The sequence below is a fragment of the Chelmon rostratus genome, chromosome 3, assembly GCF_017976325.1.
Source record: "Chelmon rostratus isolate fCheRos1 chromosome 3, fCheRos1.pri, whole genome shotgun sequence".
NCBI lineage: Eukaryota > Metazoa > Chordata > Actinopteri > Chaetodontiformes > Chaetodontidae > Chelmon > Chelmon rostratus.
This window is the reverse complement of record NC_055660.1, coordinates 21,507,088-21,533,860: the sequence shown is the minus strand read 5'-3', so window position 1 is coordinate 21,533,860 and position 26,773 is coordinate 21,507,088. Positions and strand designations below refer to the sequence as shown.

Genomic DNA, 26,773 nt, shown 5'->3' with positions numbered 1-26,773 from the left:
ACAAGACTGCAGTGTTTGAAAAATAAATATTATTGTGCAGAACATACTAACTGCATTGGACTATCCATTAGCTCCCCTTCTGTCTGTGCACACTGAAAGCACTTTGGAGGACGGGTCAGACAGCAGTGGGGTGAAGTTGAGGCAGGAGGAGGGAGGAGAGTGGATAAAAGGAGGGCAGACAGTCTACACTGACAGCAGATCAGCACCAGGTAGGAGGATGAGCAGGACTCTGCTGTGGCTGGTGGCCTCTCTGGCCTTTGCCTCCCTCACTTCTCTGGCTAATGGAGCGCCGTTGTAAGTAGACCAGCCTTACCTTTACACGTTCTCCCTGAGTTTGGATTAATCCACCGAAAACAGGGCTATAACTATACACTTTGTCTCTTTGTTCAGCTTCCCGATATTCAAACTGTTATTGGCTGAACTGTAATGGGAGCAATAACAATATTAGGGTTCTCTGCACTCATAATCAATTCAAACGATCAAATCTAACAATTTAGAGAGTATCTGGATACAAGTATTTGTTTAACTCAGCCCTATTCCACCTGTCGTAAATAATAAGGAGCTATAGTTTAGATTGTAGTTTGTGTTATATGAGTCAAGGTAATGTGGCCATTGAAATGAATCCAGTAAGGTGGCCTGAATGTTGATCAGAGTTTGCACAGTGATGTAAACCGAACAAACAGAATCTGGAGCGATGATGAAATGTTGCACTGATCCAATGCTGGATGGTGATCAAGATAATCACTAGATCACTCATTGTGTGTGAAGTCCATGCTGGAGCTCATGGTCCATGGTGAATTAAAACTTCAACACCTCAGGCTCAGGTAGAGGTTCTCAGCCTCCCCCAAAAGGATGCCAAAATAATGATCTTTAGCAGAGAGTATTGTCAGAGTTGTCCTTCATTTATACTTTTCTTCCTGTAAAATGTTCCCCTCTTCAGAATTAATTGCCAAATGACCTGGTTATACAGTGCAGTGAACAAGAGAGTTTAAAATGAAAAGGTTAAGTTCAAAGCTGCAGGACGCCAGAAATAAAAATTATGAAAAATTATGTTGCATTTGCACATGTTGCACGGTCCTGTGCGATATTGCACATATTTTACAACCCAAAGGAGGAGGCAGCACTGTCTCTAGCAGTGTGTGATGATCTAACATCACCCAAAGTTACAGTGGCAGAGAACAGTTCAGACGATCTGAGCTTTTCATCAGTGATTGTAACGTTTCTAAAATAAACTGAAAAAACTTGGGTTCACCAAATATAGTTATTTAAGAACTGCTGAAGCAAAGCCTGGTTAACATGTACATCCAGCATCGTGTGGCCATTCCTCTACACAATCTTACTGTCGGAAAAAGGCAATACAAGTGCAGCTTTACAGGTCGTTGCTGCCCTCTGGTTGTTGGAAGTATTAATGACTCCTGTCACTATAGTGATAACAGGTACAATGAGAGAATAAATTTGACAGTTCTCTTCTGCCACAAGGTGCGACAGCAACACTGAACTAATGCAGCTATATGTGCATTAATAAGATAACTGAAGCACACATTTTAAAGTAAAAGTTACTTTCCTAAATAATTACTTTTTTATCCAGCAATTTGTAAACTAGTTCAATTACGTTTAAGAGAAGTAACTTGTAACTGTAACTAGTTAGTAATTTTCAGTAAGTTGGACAGTACATCCTGAACAGCATGTGCTTCTTTCTGCACTGTGTCTGCTGAATATCCTCTGTCTTTCTCTCTGGATGCTGCTCTGCAGGCAGGTGTTGTCTGCCCCCAACTTGTTGCGGGTAGGAACAGCAGAAAACATCTTTGTGGAGTGTCAAGGCTGCACAGGAGGGAACATTAGGGTGGACATCAGTGTGGTGAGCCATCCAACCAAAGTCAGAAGGCTGACATCCACATCTGTGACCCTCACCAGTGCAAAACACTTCCAGGAGTTTGCTCAGATTACGGTAAATGAAGGACCGTTCCTGTATACGTTCATTATGTTAATTGGCTTCATTTTCTATCATGACAACCAATGAGATCTAGAATCCATAAATACACATGGTATGCCTCGTCCTGCTCCTCCCGCACTGCTTGTGTCTCTACATACTGGTTTCAGGTCCCCGCTGCTGACTTCAGCAAGGATCCCAACATTAAGCAGTATGTGTACCTGCAAGCTCAGTTCCCCGACCGACTGCTGGAGAAAGTCGTCTTGGTGTCGTTCCAGTCCGGGTACATCTTCATCCAGACAGACAAGACCATTTACACCCCCAACAGCAAAGGTGAGATCAATACTGCATCAGTGTTGAGAAACACAGCTTCCTCTGTGAGGATGTCTTCACATAAGATACTTACATAGAAATTTTTTCAGATACTATCAGATTGGCAAAGGCATTTTTTAATACTTTTAATGAATGACTTAACAGTAAAATACAGTAAAATGAACCCTTGTTTTGACATAAGTGGAATACCAGAGTCAAAAAAATGTTTAGCAGTCACATGACTCAAAATAGATACACCTTCCTTAAACCTTCTCCAGCAAAATGAACCCCTTTCTCTCTCTATGTCAGTTCATTACAGGATGTTTGCAGTGACGCCCCGTATGGAGCCAGTAGAGAGGGATGCTGCAACTCAAGCTGAAGCCTCTATTGCCATTGAGTTTGTGGTATTGTATTTTATCTTTGATGAACACAGAATTAAATGCACTGTAATCATGTGTAACTGGGAGCACAAAGCCTTTTGATGAGGTCATATCACAGATCGTAAACCTAAATAACAAAAACACATTTGCTGAATCTTGTCTGTTCTAGCTTACTGTAAAAATGAATACGTGCATCTTTCTAGAGCCTGAGTTGCACTTTTAACGGAGCCTGTCCCTTCAAAGGAAGGTCAAGAAATTTAAAGAACTGCTGAAAAAAGTGTCAGTCTGGACACTGATCGGACTCATGGACTGTAGACAGAAGACTTACAGTAAATTATGGCATGGATTCACGAAATCTATTTGTAAACGGGCACATCTCACTGTTAGTGGTTGTTCAATTTTGTTTATTTTAGACCCCTGATGGCATCATTTTACCACTTGATGCAGTCTCTCTGACATCAGGGATCCACTCTGGAAGTTATAAGCTTGGTGAAATTGTCAGGCAAGTATTTTTGCTTGTTTGAATCAAATGTTCTCAATTGTGTTTCTATACTGTTTGTTGTTTAGTGGTAAATTGGAGATTTAACAAGGCTAACAGGTGAATTCAAATCGAAACATTATACTGTAAATCAGATTATGCAAAGTATATTTTAATATGTTTATTTCATGTTTTAGCTATGCGTGTAATTTCCATGTTGCTAATTTAGTGTTTGGGCAAAAATGTATCAACATTTTTTATATTTTATAAAAGGTGCATAAAGTGTGCAGACGCAAAGTACTTAAGACACACATAGTACTTCCCATAAACCAGTACAGGCCAACTAATGAATTAATGAATGAATGTTATATGATCACAACTGGATGGGAAAGGCGACATGAAGTAAGGTTAGCTTAATTTGCTAATGTAGTGTGAATAGTCTGGTTGGTTGCATTAGTGAATATATATATATATATATATAATTATTATTATTATTATTATTATTATTATTGTCATGTAACTAAACAGCAGGCGAACAAAAAACACTAAAGATAACCTAGACCAGCTAAAACCACCACAGAGACATAAAGTGCAAATTAACTGAAATGCTGCCACAGAAAATGATGCTTTCACTTCCTGTAGCTAGTCAGCGAAACACACTACTGTTAATGCAGTGTTTATTAATAAGTTGTCTCTCATGCCCAATCGTCTTTCAACAGTTTGCTACGTAATAGCAAACAGGCTAATGGCTAAAAATAGCTAACATTAATCATCAAGCAACAACACAAAAGTATGTAAACTAGGCAAATTTGTTTTGTAAGTGAGACAGGCTAACTGTTACCCCTGTTTCCAGTCTTCCAGTCTGTGCTAAGCTAACTGGCTGCTGACTGTATATTTAACAGATAAAGAGGCATTAATCTTTGAAAGGCCCAGAGGGGTCAGTACTCAAAAGCAGGACACATCAATTCCAACAAAGGGCGAGCCCAATGGCTGGTTTATTTACAAAAGAAAAAGGTATTTACAGGCAAACAAGGGGCGCAGAGGTTGTGACCAAAGAAGAACAAAAATGTAAACTAAGGACGCTAAGGAATCAAAATACAAAACTGTGGCACGATGATCAGGGCTGGTAACTAGACGAGATACTAGGAGCACAAGACGTACAAGACAATCTGGCACAGGACAAAGGGAGACGCGGACTATATATACATGAGGTAACAATGAACAGGTGGAGACAATCAGGGTGGGGCAGACAATCAGACAGGCAGGAAACACATCAGGAAGTCAGGGTCTGAAACGAGAGGAAAGTTAGGGTTTCACAATAAAACAGGAAGTGCACGACAAGACTTGACACTGTGAACAGAAACATCAGAAACGGCGGGACATGACAATCTTCTCATCTGAAAATGTTCAAATATTCCTTTAAATTGTGGAGCAATTGCTCTAACTACATCTAAATATTAATTGTAAATGGAAAGACCAACAAACCAGAGATACACTTAATCCCAATGAGCTGTAAAATAATCAGTCTAAAAAGGCATAAAATAAAGACAGGCTACGATAATCTCTCCACCTATGGCACAATTTGCTGGACAACATGAAAATTTTAAACCTGTAAGTGTTTCAGTAGATGTTGCTCTGTTGAACACTATAAGCATCAGGTGCTTTGCAGCCGCTCATTGTTTGCATCTAAGTTTGTTTAAGATATGTACTAAATAACTTCATGCAGTCTGATGTCTGATTCCTGTGTTACTTGCACTCTCTAAATGTTATGAATACTTGAAACATTTGCTTGATTATTGAAATATGTGTTCTTGTGTGCGTGTGTGCGTAGTCCTGGAGTGTGGAAGGTGGTGGCGAAGTTCCACAACAACCCGCAGGAGAGCTTCTCTGCAGAGTTTGAGGTCAAAGAATACGGTGAGTCCCTCATTACCTGCACTGTTATTCAAAACCCATGCAATCCTATGATGTTCATTGATCTGGTTGGGCACACAAATATACTCATTTAATTTTCTAGTGCTGCCCAGTTTTGAGGTGAAACTGACGCCTAAGAGCTCCTTCTTCTACGTGGACAGTCAAGAACTCACCGTCACTATCAAAGCTACGTATGTAAAGGCTTTTGTTTGATGGCTTAACAGATCAGGTTTGATTGGCCGATTGACTGAAGGAGAAAATAAAGGGTGTGATTCAGTGGTTGTGTTGGGGGTTTGTTGTTTTAGTTTGTTAATAGTTTGAGTTTTATTTTACTGTGGACTTAAACATGTCCTCCTGTGGTTGTAGGTATCTATTTGGTGAAGAGGTGGATGGGATGGCCTATGTGGTATTTGGGGTTATGCATGATGGTCAAAAGAAGAGCTTTCCAAGTTCTCTTCAGAGAGTGCAGGTGAACGCTTACTTATGAGTTTGCCAGTTGATTGGTCAAAGCCAAGCTGACAAGAATTTATATATAGTGACATATCACTAACTGCTCACTGACTTTTTCTAAATGTGTTTTTATATCATGTCACATTAGATTAAGGAAGGACTTGGAGAAGTCAAACTGAAGAGAGATCACATCATAGACACCTTCCCGAACATCATCGAGCTGGTGGGGAATCCCATATTTGTATCTGTCAGTGTGCTGACGGAGAGCGGTAAGAAAGAGGGACTGTGTGTTTGTGCCTGTTCAGTACATTTGATTATGGGACGTTCAAGGTAATTCAGCAGCACATAACCTCAAAGTAACTGTCAGCATTAGTAGTGCCCCGAAAATGAACAAAAACAGGAGGGGAAAAATGTAAATTTAGCAGGATGTATTTGCATCAGTTAAGAAGAACGTGAAGACCCAAGTTTGTGTGAAGATGTTTGTGTTTCTGCATCAACTGACAGGTGGCGAAATGGTGGAGGCGGAGTTGAGAAGCATCCAGATTGTCACATCACCTTACACCATCCACTTCAAGAAAACACCAAAATATTACAAGCCAGGAATGTCCTTCGATGTTGCGGTAAAATATGCATGCATTTCTTTTTTAATGAAAGATCCTTTACAGAAAACATCTTACTATCAAAATACAGTCACAGTTTGAAAACAGATGACAGTATAACCTTGTAAATATACACAATGCTCCTTTAATGTCTGATTTTCACTGTTTTGATTAGAGGTAAGATCAGGCCCAAAAAATCCAGCCCGACCCGACCAATTAACGTGATTTGCAGGCCCGAGCCCGAAGCAAACCCGAAATTTCATATTTTATTTGTGAGGACTGGGAGGAGGAGGGGTCATTTATGATAACAAATTAAAGCCTGTCTTTTGTAACGAAATCTAAGTTAAACAAGACTGTATAAACATTTACATGTTTTATATTTCTGTGTCTGCAGAGGTTACATTAACCAACAATTTTCCATCATTGACGGATTTTTTTAAGAGTTGACGGGAAAAATTTAAGGCCGTCCGTCATTTTGACGGGTTGAAAATTGGGCCATAAACCACAGCAGCAGTACGTCCTTAAGAATTTAGCGCGGCACTTTAAAAGAGAGAGAGGCAGAGAGACAAAGAAGAACAATGACGGATGGATAACAGACAGAGACGCAAGTTTTATCAGCACAAGTTTCTGTAGCATTTTCAACAATCAATTTGAAGCTTTTCCACACCTCACTCTTACCGGTGGGTGTTTGCCTTTTCCATTCCCCTGTCTTTAGTTAATCCTTCACTTCTTGCTGCTCCATATCGGGGATACCAGCAGGTCAGATGCGGACTTGCGGAGGGGAAGAATTTTAAGAGGACGACGTTCACGTGCGCAGAGCATGCTCTGGCTCTGCAGCTCCTGTTTAGCCTTCTCTGTTTTATCCAAATTCTTTATTTTATAACAAGTATTCCGTAGTTTAGTATCGTTTAAGTATACATTTTTATAAACATATTTATTTAAAAAAAAAAAAAAAGTCAGCGAGAGAGAAGCCCGACCCGACCCGACCCGAACGTAATGATTGACATTTTAGGCCCGACCCGGCCCGAAATTCGGGTCGGGTCGGGCTTGGGCTTAAGATCTTACCTCTAGTTTTGATGCATTTTCACTATGATGCAAATTCAAATTTTTACAGAACCAGATGAGAGTCCAAACAAAAGAATTCACCCATAAAAAATTTGGGCCACAACACTCTAAGTCGTACTACTTAGTGCACAGCTAGCACAGTTTACAGCATTAGCACTAGTTTGACTTTAACATAATGTGTTTTAATAAAACACTTGACAGTTTCTGATAGTTCAGCAGTTTGTGTCTATGGTGTCAGGTTGAAGTTGTGAATCCTGATGGCACTCCTGCACAAGGTGTTGCAGTGGTGGTCGATCCAGGCCAGGTGCGTGGCCTCACTGCGGCCAATGGCATGGCGAGGCTTACCATCAATACAGAGGCAAGGACCAGCAGTCTGGCAATCACAGTAAGTCTCTGAATTCTTGTACTATTTTTGCATTACTGCCTGTATAGTAAAGCAAACCTAAATCTACATTGATAATCATTTTGGATATTCACCTGTTGAAATCAAACACCTAACTCTGCAGCTCTATGTAGATTAGCTCATTGTTATGGTTCTGCTCCTCACACATGGCGCGAATGGTGTGGTCAAGATGAAAATCAGTGTCAGTGTCTTTCTCAACAATCAGTGGATACCACAACAGAGCTAAAAGGAGAGTGAATATTGGATTTAAATCTGTTAGGTGCCCATAAACATTCAGGATTGGTAGTAGGTAAACAGGGTTAAACATTGACAATGTTTCAGTATCAGAATGACCTATTATTGACCATTACTGTGTTTTCTACTGTGTTTTCTTGTTGTTTGTTTTCAGAGGCTAAATCTTTGAATCTCTTAGGGAGAGATGAAAGGACAGCATTGTATGTGGGAGATAGGTGGTGTCTCAGACCTCCCCCTCTGTTCAGAGATGGTTTTTCAACCTTGACATAGATGGCTTCTCTTACCCCTCTTTCAAACCATCTGTCTTCTCTGTCCAGAATATGCACATTTTTAACCTCAAAGGAGTGTGCTTTCTCCTTGAGATGCAGGTAAACAGGGTAATGTTATTACTTTTCCAACATTACAGAGAATGCTGACAACTCCGGAATATTATTCTCCACTATTGTCCAGCTGCTCAACATCCCGTCCAGTTTTCTGCATCACACTGAAGAACTTTGAACAAATGAACAAACCCTGTCATACACATTTAGCCATGGGAAAATACTCCTATATTACATTAACTGATCTCTGCAAGACTGTCACTGAATCTCACTCCTCCACTTCATGTGGCATCTACTTATCTTCTCTTCTCTTCACTTCAGCCTTTAGCTAGTTAATGTTGTAATGTGTCATGGATGAACAAGGGATTGAGCCTTAGTGTCCAAGTTCCAGGAACAGGAGGTAGGTGAGTCAAAAACCAGTGCAAAAAGTCCAAATCAGCCAATAAATCCAACAAAAGGAGCACAAGCCCATAAATGAGAAAGTCCAAAAATAAAGCCAAAGGCCAAAATCAGGAAGCACAAAATCTAAAATCTCAGGAAGCACAGGGAAACACTTTCACAAAGCAGGGATGCATGACGCAAGAGATAAGACGATCTGGCAAAGACAGAAGGAAAAACACTGTCTTTAATGCACTGGGGAGGATGAAACACATCAAACAATTACAAGAGCAGGAAAACACAGTAAGTAAAGCAAAAGATGCAGACACAAAAACTTTAAATCTGGCAGTGATGAGCAGCTTTTTATTGTACTTGGTCAAGCAACTGTGTGAAAATCCTTTTCAATTCCTGTCTGTGTCTTTTTTTTAATTCCATTAAGAGATTTCATATTGTTAGCCTAAGCTGCGATGCTAGGCAAAGCCTTGATAGGACGGGACAGGGTTGACTTGAGACCTTTTTGTATGTAACTGTTTGTGTATGCTTGCCTGTGTGTTTCTGTAATTGCAGGCTAAGACCAGTGATCGTCTTCTTACACAAGAAAGACAGGCATCAGCCTCCATGGTAGCTCTCCCATATGTCACCTCAAGCGACAGCTATATCCATATAGGTGAGGAATATCCTGAAACAACATCAATGGTAAAAAAAAAAAGGTGGTGATGGAGGTCGCAATGGCAAAGTATGTGCCATGCAGTAGATCCTTTCACTGTCTAGCACTCATTGCATGTGATTTTCGCAGGTGTGGATGCAGCTGAGCTGGCAGTAGGAGAAAATCTGAAAATCAACCTGATCCTCAACAAGCGGGAAAATGCACAAACTGACATCACATACCTGGTGAGGGGAGTTTTTCTTGCTTTCAGCAGTCTGTGTAGTATCATGTCAGATGAGTGCTGATGTGTAAATGTGATCTCTGTCCCCAGATCATGAGCAGAGGTCAACTGGTGGAAAGTGGGCGTTATGAGGCAAAAGGCCAAGTACTGATTTCCCTGATTGTAACTATTACCAAAGAAATGCTGCCATCATTCCGCATCATAGCCTACTACCATACAAATAGCAATGAAGTGGTGTCAGACTCTGTTTGGGTGGATGTCAAGGACTCCTGCATGGGCTTGGTGAGACACACAACACTGATGTAGCAGAGTTTAAGGGGGAAAAACAGACATTTTTTACGCGTGAAACTGCTTTCACAAATCCAAAACTGAATGCCTTTCATTGACCCCCCCTCACATTTAGCTGAGGCTGGAATCAACGAGACCTGCTCCCTCGTATGAGCCTCGAAGGATGTTTGGCCTGAAGGTCACTGGAGATCCAGGGGCCACAGTGGGACTGGTGGCGGTTGACAAAGGCGTCTATGTTCTAAACAACAAGCACCGCCTCACCCAGAAAAAGGCAATTTCTCTACTTCATATTAATCTTTGAAATATTTGAAGGGGGTTCAATTAAAAAAAAAATTTAAATATGTCCACCAGCAAACAATTGCATGAGTAAATACTTAAATACTTCTAACACTATATCACAACTGCCATGAGAGTTTACTTGTTAACTTATGTCCTTGTTTGTTTGTATTTGTGTGTGTGTGTAACTTTTGCTTTGCTCAGGTGTGGGACATTGTAGAGAAGTACGACACAGGCTGCACACCAGGTGGAGGGAAGAATGGTATGAATGTGTTCTACGATGCCGGGCTGTTGTTTGAGACCAACACGGCTTCCGGGACTCCCTACAGACTAGGTGACACTAGTTTACTCTTCCTTCTTGTGAACATACATATTACTGAAATATTACTATTACTATTACTAGCAATGTTGGCTTCAAGAGTCAACCATGGTGACTGAGCTGATCATGTTCCACTCTGTTATGTTTCACCATCAGTATATTTTACAATAACAATTTTGTGAAATTCTTCATCTTACCAGTCCAACAAACAAGAAAAAAAAAAAAACAATTAAGTCCAAACTTTTTAAGTTCTGTTAAAGAGTCCAGTCTCTATTACATTTCCAGAATTGAAATGTCCACAAAGTCCCAGCAGGAGGAGACGAACTACTATAATGGACGTCACAACCACCTTAGGTAAGAACCTCAGTTCTAAACTACACAATAACCTGGGGTGCACAATACTTCAGACAGGTACTCAGGTGAGTACCAAGAGATGGTGTTTGGTACTCACCGCATACATAGCATGATCTTAAAAAAAAAAAAAGGAACCCTCCTCACTGTCCTCGGTGTCCCCCTCACTATCCTCTGCGTCAGCTTCATGCATGGTAGATGATGAAGATGCATCTCCCAGTCCCTGGCTGATCGTCAGTTTAGCCGTCTCTATCCGCAGGTCAGCAGCTGGCTTTCGGTTAAATCTCTCTGTGGTCATATGTGGCAGGGGAAAGATCTGTACTTGGGTTTTATGTTGAGACATAAGAATCTCCTCTCACAAGCTGTTGACGTTGGAGTGACAATCTGGATCGTTTGTATTTACTATTTGGACGAGGTCATACACAGAGGATGTTGCCAGCCGTTTTTCTGATTGCTTTGAGTGCATCCGTTCTCTCACAGTGGAGTCTCTGTCAAGTTGCAAACAAAGAGATGCTATTCATGTCATTGTCCATTATATAACAAAGACCCAATTCAGTTGCTGCCTAGAATGCAAAGGCCTGTTTTGAAACAACTGGACGTTATGCATTTCTGATTGTCATGCATGCGTACCTGTGCGTCAGTTATTTGTACCCCACCCCTAATTGGACATCTTGTGTCACGATTTTCACAGTATTTGTCTTTGCAATGCTATGTGTTAGTAGAAAGACAAAAGAAAACGGAAACTTTTTTACTTTATACTTTCAAGAGCACTTAAATAAAACTGACTTAACTTGAAGAACAATTTCTATTTTGAATTTTCCTTATTTTATGAATTCCTAATTTGCAGCTTTCCTTGTGTACTCCATACCTTCTCATCTCTGTCTCTCCTCCACAACCAACCATAGTGAGTCAATATGAAGACAAACTGCAACGTGAGTGTTGTTTGGATGGCATGAAGGACACCCCTGTGTCATACAGCTGTGAGAGGCGGAGCGAGTACATCGTGGACGGTACAGCCTGCGCCGAGGCCTTCCTGCACTGCTGCAAGGAGATGGAACGCCAGCGAGCTGACAGGAAGGAGGATAGTCTCCAACTGGCTCGCAGTAAGAGATGGGGACGAGGGATGGAGGGAAGCCCTGAGGGGTTACTAGACATGGTCATACTGGTAGTAAGAAAACAATCACTGCCTTTTTAATGACACTTCAGGTGAGGAGGACGACAGCTACATGGACAGCAATGAAATTGTTTCTCGCACCAAGTTCCCTGAAAGTTGGCTGTGGTCAGATATTAAACTGCCTGATTGCCCTCCAGACACACCGAACTGGTGAGTAAACTGAAAGTTAGACACACAATAATACACTGTTAACTTCATTAATGACACCACTAAGATTTAAAGCTGCCCTTTACCTCCCAAAATGCTAACACTTTTCTTTGTTTCAGCGAGCCCACATCGTTTGTGAAAAATGTTCCTTTGCAAGACTCAATCACAACCTGGCAGTTCACTGGTATTAGTCTGTCAAAAACTCACGGTGAGTGTCCTTAGTGATACCTCTTTAACAGTAAAACCTCTGCTAACCCTTGCACTTACTTTTTCCTTCCCCTGTTTCATCACTTATTTTTGTATCCCTGTCATCTTTAAGGTGTCTGTGTTGGTGATCCGTTAGAGGTAATTGTTCGGAAGGAATTCTTCATTGATCTCAGGCTGCCCTACTCTGCTGTCCGAGGAGAGCAGCTAGAAGTTAAGGCGATCCTCCACAACTACAGCCCAGATCGCATCACTGTAAGTCTGTGCCACTCTGCTCTGGTGTTTCAGGCCACAGTCAATGAGACTGGACTGACATATAACATCTGGCAAAAAAGAGAATGAATGAAATCCTTTCTCTGCTCTTTAATAATAGCTGCTCATATGGTGGTTGGTCCCAGAACAAGGGCGACCTTACTGCAATACTACAGAGTACCGTTCCATTCAAAATGATTTAAAGCATTAAATTTCATCAAATTAGGGACGCATCATTATTGGTGACATAAAATAAAACTGATCCTTACTATCCACTCTATGGGGGGTCTTCATCTCTAATCAGCTTCTCAAACCTCAGTCTCTTTCTCTGTCTTTTCTCATCTTGTTTCCAAGGTGCGTGTGGATCTGATTGAGGACAAGCATGTGTGCAGTGCAGCCTCTAAACATGGAAGGTACCGTCAGGAAGTCAAAATTGGGCCCCAAACCACACGATCTGTACCCTTCGTCATTATCCCCATGAAGGAAGGACAACATCGCATTGAGGTCAAAGCAGCTGTTAAAGACTCATCGCTCAATGATGGAATCATGAAGATGCTGCTGGTGGTGGTAAGAGAAACACACCCGATTTTGTGGGTTTTATGTTGTATGTGAAATCCGTGCCCTCTAGAACAACACATTGAGGTGTTTTCTGATCTAATCTGCCTATCAGCAGGACAGCATCATTGGTCTGTGCTATCCAAATGATGGATGATTTCTATTATTTATTGCTAAAATAAGCCTGCAGGCAGGTGCAAGTGGCTCGAAAGCAAAGACATAAGCACATAGCAACTTTGCATTCACATACTAACGTACTGCCTGCCACATACTCAATCACTGCCTACTAAATGAACAATTAAACATGGCATTACAAACGAACAAAACAAACAATAGCCTCAATCTAGTAGCTACTTTTGTCAGGATGCTGTGGCTAAGTTTGCTACATGTCTCTGGTGACAGCTCCGGTGTAGTGAAGCTTCACTTAATGCAGAGTAACTGGTAGCTTAACTCAATGCTTTCCAAGAAGCTTGCCCAACACTGAGTTTTCATTAGGTTTATGCACAAAAAACACTGGTTTGGTTTAGGGAGAGAATGGCGTTTTGCCTTAAAAATTTAAGTTAAAATAAGTACTGAGTTCAGGTTAGGGAAAGTTAGGGTTATGGGAGCTATGTCACTGTGGTTACAGTAATAACCATCTGGTCATGTTTAAGAAAACAAAAGAAAACACAGACTCTTGGCTAGAAATGGGAAACAAACGGACCTCTCATAGTAAAGCAGAGGACATACAGACATCTTTTGGGGATTAACTTTGATGCAAATCTATGCTGTGTTATCTATAAAAAAGAGAAATGACACAACATTTTTTAACAAGCAATCCTTATTCTACTTTGTTACACACCACACGCACAGCATATAAAGATTATTCAAAAATAGCAGTGAGCTCTAATGTTTGTCCTATCTGTTGTTTTTCCAGCCTGAAGGTGTGCTGGTTAAATCTCCTCAGATTATAACTCTAGACCCAGTTAAGAGAGGTGAGTTTACCTATTAAATAGCTACATTATATAGTAATTTAATAAATGATGTACAGTATTTATCACTTACTGTCTGCTCCACTGTTTCTCCCTTTAGGTGGTACACAACAAGAAATTATCAGAAGTAAAATTCCAATGAGAGATTTGGCTCCAAACACACCTACTCTCACAGAGATCTCTGTGACAGGTGAGATGCATTATGTTATGTCTGGGTGTCTTATGTAATACACAGCCTCAACAATGGACTCTGCATTGGTGTAGACTGGTATAGTTCTTATTGGGAAATAGCCACCTCACTGGTTGTCGTTTTTTTTTCCATAGGCTTATAATGTTTTGTTTTTTCTGTTTGTGTGCATACAGGCAGAGAACAAGTCTCTGCACTGGTGGACAAGGCCGTCAGTGGGAATTCAATGGGTACTCTGATCCAACAGCCTGGAGGCTGTGGGGAGCAGAACCTGGCCTCCATGACCCTGCCTGTCATTGCAGCCACATATTTGGACAAAACCAACCAGTGGGAAGCTGTGGGCTTCGAGAAGCGTAACGAAGCCCTCCAACACATCAGGACTGGTGGGCTCACACAGGATTTATTAGCACAGTTAGCAGAAATATTATTGATGGCCGTCTGTGTGCTCCTGTTGAAGATTTGGCAAAAGGAGTATAAAAAAGACCGTGATAGATGGGGATGTAGGCTACACCTATCCCAAGCAAGTCCAAGCTCTGTAAAATTGAAGCGCATAGTTTTTGCCCCTAGCAATTTTGCCATTTTCACACCCAAAGAGAAAAACCCATCTTCAGAGGCTCATTATGAGACTTATTAAAACCAACATTATAGCCACTACCCATGCATATATTGAGCAGTAAAACAGAGAAACTTGTACTTGTAGACCAGCATAATTATTACAGCACAATGATGCATTTAATAAAAACATCAAGTTTATTGTGAGCGCAATAAGCCTTGTATCTTGGTCAATTTAAACATGGAAGGAACTTTCAACACAAAATGCCCACATGGCATCTCAAAAATGATGACAGAAGTGGTAACAACTTGCCACTAGTCAGATTATGATGATGTTAGAGCCCTTGGAATTTGGCACAAAATCAAAAAAAAAACCACTGTATTTTCAGCAGGAAACATAGAAATGTCCATATTTACATACTTTGAAGGACTGCCTGGGGCCTTGAAAAACATCCATTTTGCAATGTCTTTCCATTTTTAAGGACCAGCAATGAAATATATGACATCTGCTTGTGCCTTTCAGTCAATTGGATCTGTTGATCACCATTCTGTGTGTGTTAGTTTTCTAAGAGTTATATTTCAGAAGATACTGAACCATAGACAAGAACCTCAGTCTGATTTGACACAGAATAACCCAGACCTCCTCAAACCAGCATCCAATGGACAGAATTCAGTAGAGAGTTGAATTGTAATCAGTTAAGAGATTGTCTGTTCTGTTTGTGTTCAGGCTACCACAACGAGCTTGCCTACCGTAAAAGTGATGGGTCTTTTGCTGTGTATCCTCATCGTCAAAGTAGCACCTGGTGAGGCCTGCAAACATCCATGAACTCATACGCAGATACATGTACATTCTCCTCTAACTTGGATCCTGACTATGCATGTATTTCACTTCTCCTCTCCTCTCCTCTCCTCTCTAAGGCTGACAGCTTATGCTGTCAAGGTGTTTGCCATGGCCAACAATCTGGTTGCAGTGCCAAGCAACGTCATCTGTAGCGCTGTCAGGTTTCTGATTCTCAAGGCACAACAACCTGACGGCATGTTTAGAGAAGATGGATATGTGTTCAGTAGTTTTATGCGTGTGCGTGCGCTGCTTTCATCTACAGAAATTCTTCAACTAAAAAAAATAGCTAATCAAGATGAAAACAGTTAGATTTCATTGACTGTCATCTCATATGAATAAAAACAGTGTGTGTGTGTGTGTGTGTGTGTGTGTGTGTGTGTGTGCGTGTGCATGTGTAGGGTGATGTGGAAGGCACAGATTCAGATGCCTCCATGACGGCCTTCTGCCTCATTGCTATGCAGGAGTCACGCACAATATGTGCTCCCTCTGTTAATGTGAGTACCTCCATACACTCTCGTTTTCTCTCTTTCCCTTAACTTGTATTTCTTCATTAACTGGCTCTACAGCCATGGGCAAAACAAAGCTTTGTGAAGCTCTGAACCAATGAAGCAACTGACCATCAGCTAAGCCTGCCCCTCTTTGTTACTGCTGCTACTCCCGTTAAACTGCCTCTTATTCATAGGGCACATAATGCAGTTTACGATGGTGACGGTGGCAGGTTCAACGTTTGAAATCCTTAATAAATTTTGAAACAATGGGTTTTTAATTTTTGACATTTGCTGGAAATCTCTTGGTATTGCATTCACGTGGAAGCATGAAACCCAAGACCAGGATGACCACAGCGAATCCAAATACAAGTGGCCTCACTGCAATCATTTATTGGTCTTTTTAAAGACTGGATTATAAAAACTGACCACTCTTCTACAGTCTCAGCTTTAAATATTGGAGCAGACAGACAGAGACATCCTGTTTTAACACCACAGATACCCTTCTGACAAAAGTGTGCCATAATGAGGCCTTGTTTGTGGTGGTCACGTGATTGTTAGCATGAGGCACCAAAGCATCTTGCTGTGATACTCTTGCTTTGGACAGTGGACACTGTGTCTGTTTTGAGAGTACCATCACTGCCCCACATCCAGATAGTAACTGGAACTAATGAAGACACCTTAGTATATATCATAAGACACAAAGGAGGGCAAGAGAGGGAATATTTCAGTCTCAACCATCAAATGTTCAGCATCAAGTGTTCTGATGTTCTTGAACAGAATATGCAGATGGGTTAGTGTTATCTGACTGTTCTCCCCCTTACTCTGCTTTCGTCTTCCTGTCTTTTCTTCCTGTCCAGAGTCTGCATGACAGTATAAACAAAGCAGTGTCCTACCTGCAGAGACGTCTGCCCTACCTCACCAACCCATATTCTGTTGCCATGACATCATACGCCCTGGCCAATGAAAAGAAACTGAACCGGGCGACCCTTTACAGATTTGCTTCCTCAGGTGTCATCATACAGAAATATGTTTCAACTAATATTCTGACACAGAGTCTGTATATGTATGGATGAAAAAACATTGCACATCCACCAATAATTACTCTAATGGGTTTATTAGAGCTGATCAACACATTGTTATGGTCTATATTATAAGACTAAGTTCACTCAGTAAAGAAATGCCACAGATTCATTTAGGGTGATTTCGAAAAAGTGCCTCATTTACATAGATTGTTCATCAGAACCAACAATGTCAATTTTCAACCTCAGGGTCCTGATCAGTGCATACGCTACCTTTCCAAAGTTTCATCTGGTGTAGTTATGTTTTTCTTTTGACCTTCAACTAAGGATTTTTTCACATAGATAGCAACAGTATAATTCCAACTGTTTAGCACCAAATTTAGTATTTACGTTTGAAATTAAGACCAGTTAAAATTCTCAAAAGTCAGCACATTTTACTTTCTTCTTTTATATTTTATTTTCATGAGTGTAGAAGAAATAGTCATGAATTAAGCTGTTCCAGGTGCAGCATAGTAGCAAAAAGGTATTTTTTTGTGTGTCTTCCTTAGGTCGGTCCCATTGGCCAGTCCCTAAGGGACGCGTTTACACCCTGGAGGCCACAGCGTACGCTCTACTTGCTCTGGTCAAGGCTGAGGTGAGCATGTCCTGCTTGTAGTTCACCAGGATGTCATGCCACAGGAAACACACAACAGAGTCATCATCCATGCTGTCTCACTAGAAAGGGAAGAGGCTTTGGAAACAAAAGTCAGTGAAATGTGTCTCTATAACGTCGCTGCTTCAAAATGTGAAGATTTCTACTTCTCTATACCACATTTTTCTACTTGTCATTTACCAAACATCATGGAGCCTTGCAATTCCTTGCGGACCACTTTCCAGAGCACTTTCTGATTATATATAGATATCTGAAGCCTTTGGTTACAGGAGTTGCAATTACCTAGACTTAAAACTTGAGTTATAAAAACAAGGGAGACATTTAAACATCCCGCACTTAATAACTGCACAGAAATCCACAAATTTGACAAAAGAGACATTACATTTGTGATTGGCTGTTCTGTCAAGGCAAGTTTCAAGTATCTACCTAGTGATTGTTCCATAATGGAAAGCTGATGTAGAAGCTTTATGGTAGCCTTTGGAATTGTCAGGTTGTATAACTGTAAAATGACTTCTCTCTATTTTGTTGATAAAGGCACTTGAAGAAGCCAAACTGGTTGCCAGATGGTTCAACAAACAGCGGAAGGTGGGCGGAGGCTATGGATCAACTCAGGTAACACCAGCTCCTCTAGACTGTACCTTTAACTGTTTGATGCAGTTGCAGATTTTCTTTCATTCATTTTGGCTTCTAATCTATTTTTTAAGTATTGTTTTCTTCTGCTTCTTTTTCTCTCCAGTCTACTATAATGGTGTACCAGGCTATAGCTGAGTATTGGTCCAATGCTAAAGAACCAGAGTACAATCTCAATGTGGACGTAATGTTGCCAGGAAGGTCGAAGCCGGAGAAGTACAACTTCAACAAGGAGAACCACTACGCCACAAGAACATCTAAAGTGAGAACACGCACACTCCTCAATGTCATCCTTCACGTTGCTTTTGTATCTTTCTTCTGCTGATCCGTGTGTGTGTGTCTGTTTGTGTGCATATTTAAATTCCCACAGATCAATGATATAAACCAGGATGTGACAGTGACTGCCACAGGCACAGGAGAGGCAACAGTGACGGTAAGTAAAAGATGTTTTCCTGAGTTTTATTGTCTGTTGTTTATTAACGTGTACTCTTTGAATCTCAGATGAAGAGTACACATCAATAAACAAGAGAGACATTAGTGAGGACTATGCTATTAAGATGTGTATAAGCTTATCATGTGTCTTTGAATCTCTTAGGGAGAGATGAAAGGACAGCATTGTATGTGGGAGATAGGTGGTGTCTCAGACCTCCCCCTCTGTTCAGAGATGGTTTTTCAACCTTGACATAGATGGCTTCTCTTACCCCTCTTTCAAACCATCTGTCTTCTCTGTCCAGAATATGCACATTTTTATCCTCAAAGGAGTGTGCTTCCTCCTGGAGATGCAGGTAAACAGCTGAGTCCAGTCCAAGTCTGTGCATTCCTCACTGCACTGGACTGCATACACCAGATTGTTCTTCTGAGTGTGAGGTGTCCGGTCTTTGGGGTGCACCAGCCTTTGTCTGGTGCAGAGATGATAATGTTCCAACCAGCCAACAGGCAAGGGACAAGGAACACAAACACCTGAGGGAGGCCCTCAAAACCTATGGTTATCCCAGCTGGTCTTTTGTGAAAAGTTCTGCTGCTTCCAGGAAGAACAGGGTGACAGAGGAAGAAAAGAGGGACAGACGACATAACATCGTCATTCCATATGTGTCTGGTGTATCAGAGAAGCTCAGGCGTATCTTTACAAACACAACATCCCGGTACATTTCAAACCTGGGAACACTCTCAGACAAAGGCTGGTGCACCCCAAAGACCGGACACCTCACACTCAGAAGAACAATCTGGTGTATGCAGTCCAGTGCAGTGAGGAATGCACAGACTTGTATATTGGGGAAACCAAACAGCCACTGAGCAGACGCATGGCACAACACAGAAGGGCTAACTCTTCAGGGCTGGACTGAGCTGTTTACCTGCATCTCAAGGAGGAAGCACACTCCTTTGAGGATAAAAATGTGCATATTCTGGACAGAGAAGACAGATGGTTTGAAAGAGGGGTAAGAGAAGCCATCTATGTCAAGGTTGAAAAACCATCTCTGAACAGAGGGGGAGGTCTGAGACACCACCTATCTCCCACATACAATGCTGTCCTTTCATCTCTCCCTAAGAGATTCAAAGATTTAGCCTCTGAAAACAAACAACAAAGCCATTCACACATGGCTCAAGGAGCCTCCCAATGACAACAATGGGACACTAACGAGGCTAACGACTGTCGTTGACACCAAAGGGTTGCACCCCACCCCGCCTTAATGGGGGGATCGTTTGCCTCACAATAGAGTGATACCATTCTTGTTTTTGTGGGTTGGTCTCACTCAGGGGATAAATACTTGAACCTAACACCATTGCATTGTACTAGAGCTGTCCTATCTAGTCTGGTTGCGTACGAACTGATGAAGCCTGCTCGGATGAGAGGCGAAACGTCTTCTAAGACAAACTGACGAGGTCCAGTTGCAAACGATTGAATGCCCTAAAGCTTCCATGTGTCAAAATGCGCTTTTATCTGTGTCACAGATGGTATCGCTGTATTACGCTCTGCCTAAAGAAAAGGAAAGCGACTGTCAGAAGTTCAACCTGTCGGTGCAGCTCCTCCCAGGTAATTTGTCTATATTTGTCATCCTTTTATCTGTTTGTCTTATTGATTTGGTCTATTTTGTTGGCTAATTTGCATGTCACATTTTCCTGTTGTCTATCCATCATCATGTCAAGTATTTTTGTATTAACTTAATTCTCATCAAATGTTTTTCATCTGCAGACAAAGTGGATGAGGATGAGATGATATACAAGCTGAGAATAGAGGTTTTGTAAGTACAATCATACTCTTCATACTGAAGAGTGTTACAGTTGCAAATTTCTTGATAAAGATTGTATGATATGTGTGTCTTTACAGTTCCATTGCCACAACATAGTTTGAGAAAAGTGTTGTTACTGTACTGGTTGTCTCATGAAACCACTGTGCCTGATTGCTTCATAATGACTCATATGAAGTTTGAGCAACTTTGTATCGGCTACTGGTACATGTTAATGTGGATTGTGAGACACCTTTACATGTTAACTCTACCTGGACCTGTACTTCAACTAAGGTTGAGTCTGTGCAAGAGGGTAAAAATAAATCATTATTTAAAGTAGGGGAGAATGTGGAGGCTGTATGAATGCTAGAGCTCCTCCTGATTGAAGTCCAAATTTAAGACACAAACTGAATAACTACCAGGTTCTAAGAGTTCAGCATCTAAGAGGACGCTACTTTTCTTTAGCAAATCAGGGAACGAAGAGAGAGTTTAAAGGGTTAAAGATCCATATTAACCCCTGTGGGGCAGAAATAATCAGCTTTATTATCAAGCCCATTTCAAGTTTATGAATGTTTTAATAAGAGAAGGATCGAATTAAATTTGGCAATGCCAGACCACCAAGATCCTTTGAGAGATGTCAAATGGATCTCTCAATCTACAAAGTTCTGCTGCCTCCTAAATTATTATTTTTGTTATTACTTATTAGTTGGTCAAGTGAGGATCAACTGAGAAGGATTTCTTGATGAAGACACAGATGTGTTGGAAAAGGTATAGGAACTCGGGTACAGTTTTAATCCTTTTTAACCCAACCCCCCAAGGACAATGGAGGATCAACCTATCTATCAAAGTCAAGTTTACACTTGGTGCAAGATTTTTGGAAAAAATGTCAAACATTAAATATATTGTCTTTGTACTGTTTCCAATTGAGTATATGTCTAAAAGCATTAGCAAATGATCACATTCTGTTTTATTCGTGTTTAACACAACGTCCCACCTTTTTCGGAATTTGGGTTTAACCCAGTTCAAGTATAGCCTGGGTCATAGAGAGAGTTATGGGGCATCGTTATCAAGGCCAAGACTTTCTTCTGCATCTTCAAAACTGTAGATGCATTCTCAGCATCCTCGTTATGCACTCCCATTCTACTCTTTCTTTGCATAAAAAATGATAATGGTATAAACTTCTTCTTCAACATTCTTTCAAATGAGTTTCCACACCCATCTGAGCTCATCCGCTGCTCATTCCCACCAGTTTAAAATATATTTGAAACATCTGAAATGTTAAAGAATATTTGATTTGACATGTGATAAAGGCCTTTGTTTTGTTTTAGTCCATCTTCTCGATGCTGTTCTATTATTCTTTTCATTTTCCATTTTCTCTACAGGTTTAAGGACAGCGAGCGCGATGCAACCATGTCAATTCTGGATATTGGCTTGTTAACTGGCTACACCGCTAACACAAATGACCTGGACTTAGTAAGAGCTTTTACAGATACATACGTACAGTTCACAAGTCAGTGTTTGTGTTTAGTACAAACAAGGTTTCTTTTATGGTATAGAAAGTTGTATGACAATCTGTGTGTGTGTGTGTAGTTGTCCAAAGGACATGCCCGCACCATTGCAAAATATGAGATGAACACAGTCCTGTCAGACAGAGGCTCGCTTATCATCTACATGGATAAGGTTAGATACCACTCTTTCTTTCTACTATTTTTCTCTCTGCTTTGTTCTTTCTTTATCTCTGTCTCACTTTGCTTTCCATCTCTCCACAGATTTCTCACACACGACCAGAAGAGATCGTGTTCAGGATCCATCAGAAGCTCAAAGTGGGCGTCTTACAACCAGCTGCTGTGTCTGTCTATGAATACTATGAACGTAAGTGTCAGACACTTTGAAACATATGCTGTCTATATGAGTTTCAAGATTTTTCCTTGCTGCCAATAGATGTCGGAGTAGATAACACAGTGGATAAGTAGGCTTCATTATATTTTCATGAACTGTTTAATGTAGACTTTCTGATATACAGCAGGACTGCAGCACAAAATACATTTCAAATGTCTTTCTTTCCCTTTGCAGAAACACATTGTGTAAAATTCTACCACCCAGCGAGGAGAGCTGGACAGCTCATGCGGCTTTGTAGAAATGATGAATGTACATGTGCTGAAGGTAAACAGGATGATGTGTAAATGCTGCCCTAATCAATCAGAATCAGAAGTGCTTCAATCACCAAATGAACAATGCACACAGGAATGCATTGCAGTGAGCTAGAAAGTAAAAAATTAAAAGGTCAGATTACAAGATAAGAAAGTCAAAAACAAGGACAAGAATTGTATACAGAAGAAAAATATGCTACATTTGCACATGTTGCCCAGTATTGGTAAATATATGCGTGTGTGGGGAGATATGTGTGTGTGTGTGGGTCAGGTGGGGATGCATTGGCTACAATGCATGGTGGGTGGAGGATAAGGGAGGGTGCTAGGTTGTTGGAGAGTTGGGTTGTTGAGGAGAGTGATGGCCTTCAGGAAAAAACTGCTCAGGTGTCTGTAGGTTCGGCCGCTGATGGAGCCAAACCTACAGCCAGATGGAAGATTTCTGAAGAGGCAGTGAGCTGGTGACGGGTCTGCCACTGTCCCACTGACCCGCTGTCTGGCTCTTGAATCATGCAGAATACTCACGGGATGGCTGTTTGCCGTGATAGTGATGTGTTCAAGTCTGTGTTTGGTGTGGGGGGTACCACACAGTGGCGGAGTAGGTGTGAACACCCTTGGTGGTGGCTCTGTTGAACTGTGTGTGTGGAACTTTCAGGGAGATGTTTGTCTTCTAGAGCAGTCGGAGGCAGAATTTCCTCTGGTGAGCTCGCTTGATGACATGACGAGATGAGTCTCTGGTGATTTTGGTAACTAGAAACTTTACAGACTCCACCACTCTTACAGCTGTGTTGTTGACGTGTTGTGGGGGATGTGAAGGTGGATGTTTCCGGAAGTCCATGACCATCTTCACTGTCTTGTTTACATTGAGGTCCAGGTTATTATCTGTACACCATTCTGTAACTGTGACACTGTTCCTGCAGGCCAACTCATCATTGCCCTTGATGAGGCCTGGTGTCATCAGCAAACTTGACCAGTGTGATGGAAGGGCAGCTGGAGGTGCAGCACTTGGTGTATTTGTACAGGTATGGGGAGGAGACACTACTTTTAGGAGCTCCAATACTGATGATGGCACCTTTTGCTTCCTCTTGGTAAGGAAGGCCATAATCCACTTGAAGATGGGGCAGGGCAGCTGTAGCAGCTTGGTGTGCAGATGGTCTGGGAGTATAGTTTTAAAGACAGAACTGAAGTCCACGGACAGAGCTGTGACATAGGTGTTGTGTTCTTATTGTAATTTGTGATTGTCCTGAGGATGTTCCACATGGCTGCAGGGGCAGATTTGATGGCCATCTTGAGGTTCTGTCTAGCCAGCCTGAATGTATCCATGTCTCCCTCCGTGATTGCCTGTTCTTTGTGGCACCTCAGTTCCCTGAGGATGATGTATGAACATACAGATTGAGCAAATGTGTTGTTGTCACCTCTCAGAGCCACTCAGTAAGTGTACACCATGCAGTCCTGAAGCATGTCAGGTGCTTCTGGAGTCCATCGCCTTACTGTAGTCCTGGATGATTTAGGCCTCTTCAACTGCTGTCTGGATGTTGGCACCATCTCCATTGTGCAGAGATCTAAGGGTCCAAGGGGTGCACAGGGAATGGAGAGGTATGCATGTTTTATGGGAGAGTAAAAGTAACCATGAAGAATTGATACAATAATTAATTGAGTTTGGCTGAGAGTTTTCCACAGAAGAACCTTGCTCAGCAGGTTTTGTGCTGCTTGGCCAGGGGCTTGAAGTGAATGAAAAATAATATGTTGTGCACTCCATAAAAACTGATTCCAGGATACTGGAACAATGTTGATGTGTTTGTACTGCACTTGTTGTTTTGATGTAAAAACACATACGTCCTCCCTTTCATTTCCCACCTGCTGTTGTACATGTGATACATTGGTATCCAGGCAAATTCACAGTGGTGTAGGTAATGTCGTCATGCAGCCAGTTTTTGCAGAAGAATAAAGCAGAGTTTCTTTAACAATCTTTATTGGTCTGTAAAGGTAGACTGACTTCATCCGTTTTATTCCAGAGAGTTCGCACATTTGTCATGGCGATGGCTGGCAGCAGTGTGCGGTGTTGTCTCTTCCTCTATTTTGTCAGAGGCAACAAGCACCTGCAGGATCCTGTAGGGTCAGAGCAGCGGTCAGAACTGAAAAAGAAGTCGCTAACATTCAATTGTGGCTGCACTCACTCCTCAGCTTATCCACACACATACATCCACGTGTGCTCATTTAATCCTGTCACCAATTGTATATTTACTTGGTGCCTATTGCATACTCCCAGAGAACTGCAGTATGCAGAAAAAAGGCGACATCAGCAATGACCAGCGCACAGAAAAGTCCTGTGAGACTACTCCAACCAGCAAAATAGATTTTGGTAAGAGACCTGACTACATTTATATGATGCTTGGATAAAAAATAATGGTATGAGACTAAGAGACTAGTTAAGCAAGGGAGCAGTTGCGCTAACAATCTGCAACTTGTGTGTCTTCAGTGTACAAAATGCGAGTGGATCAATTTACAGATGGTTTGTCCACTGACATTTACACAATGCAAGTACTGGAAGTCATCAAAGAAGGTGGGTATTTTTATCATTTTTATGGGCACTTTGTATCTCAATGCTGTTCCAAGTCAGACAGAAATATTCTGACCATTTAAAGGAAATGTTCAACATTTTGGGAAACACACTTATTGACTTTCTTGCACAGAGTTAGATGAGATGATGAGATTGACACCCCTCCTGGGTGTATGAAACTACTACATGCAGCCAACTAACTTAACTTATATTGCCAGGCAACCAAGTTACTCATCCTGGAATAGTCCATTACATAACCCCCTGTAAAATGGCGAATTTAAACGTAATTTTATTGTACAGATTAAATAAACAAGATTACAAGTCCTGGTAAGTGGATTTTGTTACCTTTGGACAGATAACTGCTTCCGATCTTTATGCAAAGCTAAATTAGCCAGCTGCTGGCTGTAGCTTCATATTTATAATACAGACATGAGAATGGTATCAGTCCTCTCATCTAACTCAGCAAGAAAGCGAACAAGGATATTTCCCAAATGTCCGTTTTTTACGTGGGACTCCACTGGGAATATGTGAGAATCAAACAGTCGTGTTTTGTACTTTCTCTCTCTTCTGCTATATTCTAATTCCAGGAAGCTATGATGTGGGTCCTCAGGGTAAACAGCGCATATTCCTCAGTTATCCGCACTGCAGGGAGTCTTTAAACCTGACAACAGGCAAAACCTACCTGATCATGGGCACATCTGAAGATATTCACTTAGATGATCAAAATGAATTGTAAGTTTGTTCTTACAGTGGTCCACAGTGGTATTGTCTACAACCAGCCAACCAAGCAACAGTATTACCTCTGTAAAACTGTCACTGTATGTGTATTTGGATAGAACTCAGTGAGTGGGTTTAATTTATAATGAAAGTAACATTCATATTCATTGGCAATGCAATTGTTGTGCCTCCAAACTGTCAAACTGATAAACTATTGGCATCTAAGTAAATCTAAAATATATATCCACACCATCATACTATACTTGTCTCTTAACTGGGGGACATTGAACAATGAGAAACTGAAGAAACTGTTTTATAAATCAAAAGGTTCTGTTTGGCAGAAAACTATTTACAGTAATGATATACAGAAAAAAAAAAAAACTTTTCTGCTTCTGTTTTGCTTTGGAAATAAAAAATATTAACAGTTAAGATGAAAGATATCCTTCATCTGAAGGGAATAATCTTAAATTAGAATGATGTTGCATTCGCATTTCTTCGTGTGTTAATGGTAAACCGTGCTGTATTTTTCAACCTATACACCCCACGTTTTATGTCATTTGTGTACATTGCATCCGACAGGGCACAGCAGCTGTGCTCTCACTTCATACAATACAATCAACAACTTTTTGTGAGAAGGAGAGAGTTGTGCTTTTTCATGTTATGTTCCAGCATGTCACAGATAGCTGGCCACACGAAGACCCAATGTGTTTTTTACTTTGCTCTTCTCAGGCACCAGTATGTACTTGGTGAGAGAACCTGGATCGAGTACTGGCCCACAGACGCAGAGTGTCAGACTGGTGAATACAGACCTACCTGTCTGGGCATGGAGGAGCTGGTCCAGCGGTATACATTGTTTGGATGTCATCAGTAG

General features: G+C 41.2%; 1 protein-coding gene across 1 annotated transcript; it reads left to right on the top strand.

The window, feature by feature from the left end:
• The first annotated feature begins 217 nt into the window (after window positions 1-217).
• On the top strand, window positions 218-26,773 carry LOC121603779 (complement C3-like). Its single transcript, XM_041932987.1, has 43 exons — window positions 218-294; window positions 1,753-1,948; window positions 2,101-2,263; window positions 2,552-2,646; window positions 3,036-3,124; window positions 4,932-5,014; window positions 5,115-5,202; window positions 5,378-5,480; window positions 5,610-5,730; window positions 5,966-6,081; window positions 7,364-7,510; window positions 9,028-9,127; window positions 9,257-9,351; window positions 9,438-9,629; window positions 9,751-9,906; window positions 10,116-10,245; window positions 10,516-10,584; window positions 11,487-11,684; window positions 11,788-11,905; window positions 12,022-12,110; window positions 12,222-12,361; window positions 12,713-12,925; window positions 13,830-13,887; window positions 13,985-14,074; window positions 14,248-14,454; window positions 15,351-15,426; window positions 15,542-15,701; window positions 15,863-15,958; window positions 16,810-16,960; window positions 17,520-17,605; window positions 18,158-18,235; window positions 18,360-18,515; window positions 18,624-18,686; window positions 20,204-20,285; window positions 20,445-20,493; window positions 21,861-21,951; window positions 22,069-22,158; window positions 22,248-22,350; window positions 22,552-22,641; window positions 24,895-24,987; window positions 25,105-25,188; window positions 25,773-25,917; window positions 26,632-26,773. The coding sequence occupies exons 1-43, from the start codon at window positions 218-220 to the stop codon at window positions 26,771-26,773; spliced, it is 4,968 nt and encodes a 1,655-aa protein (XP_041788921.1).

Coding starts and splice junctions, on each gene's coding strand:
- LOC121603779 (XM_041932987.1), top strand. CDS start 218: ATGAGCAGGACTCTGCTGTGGCTGGTGGCCTCTCTGGCCTTTGCCTCC. Junction 5,203..5,377: donor ACCGTCACTATCAAAGCTAC/GTATGTAAAGGC, acceptor CTGTGGTTGTAG/GTATCTATTTGGTGAAGAGG. Junction 5,731..5,965: donor CAGTGTGCTGACGGAGAGCG/GTAAGAAAGAGG, acceptor ATCAACTGACAG/GTGGCGAAATGGTGGAGGCG.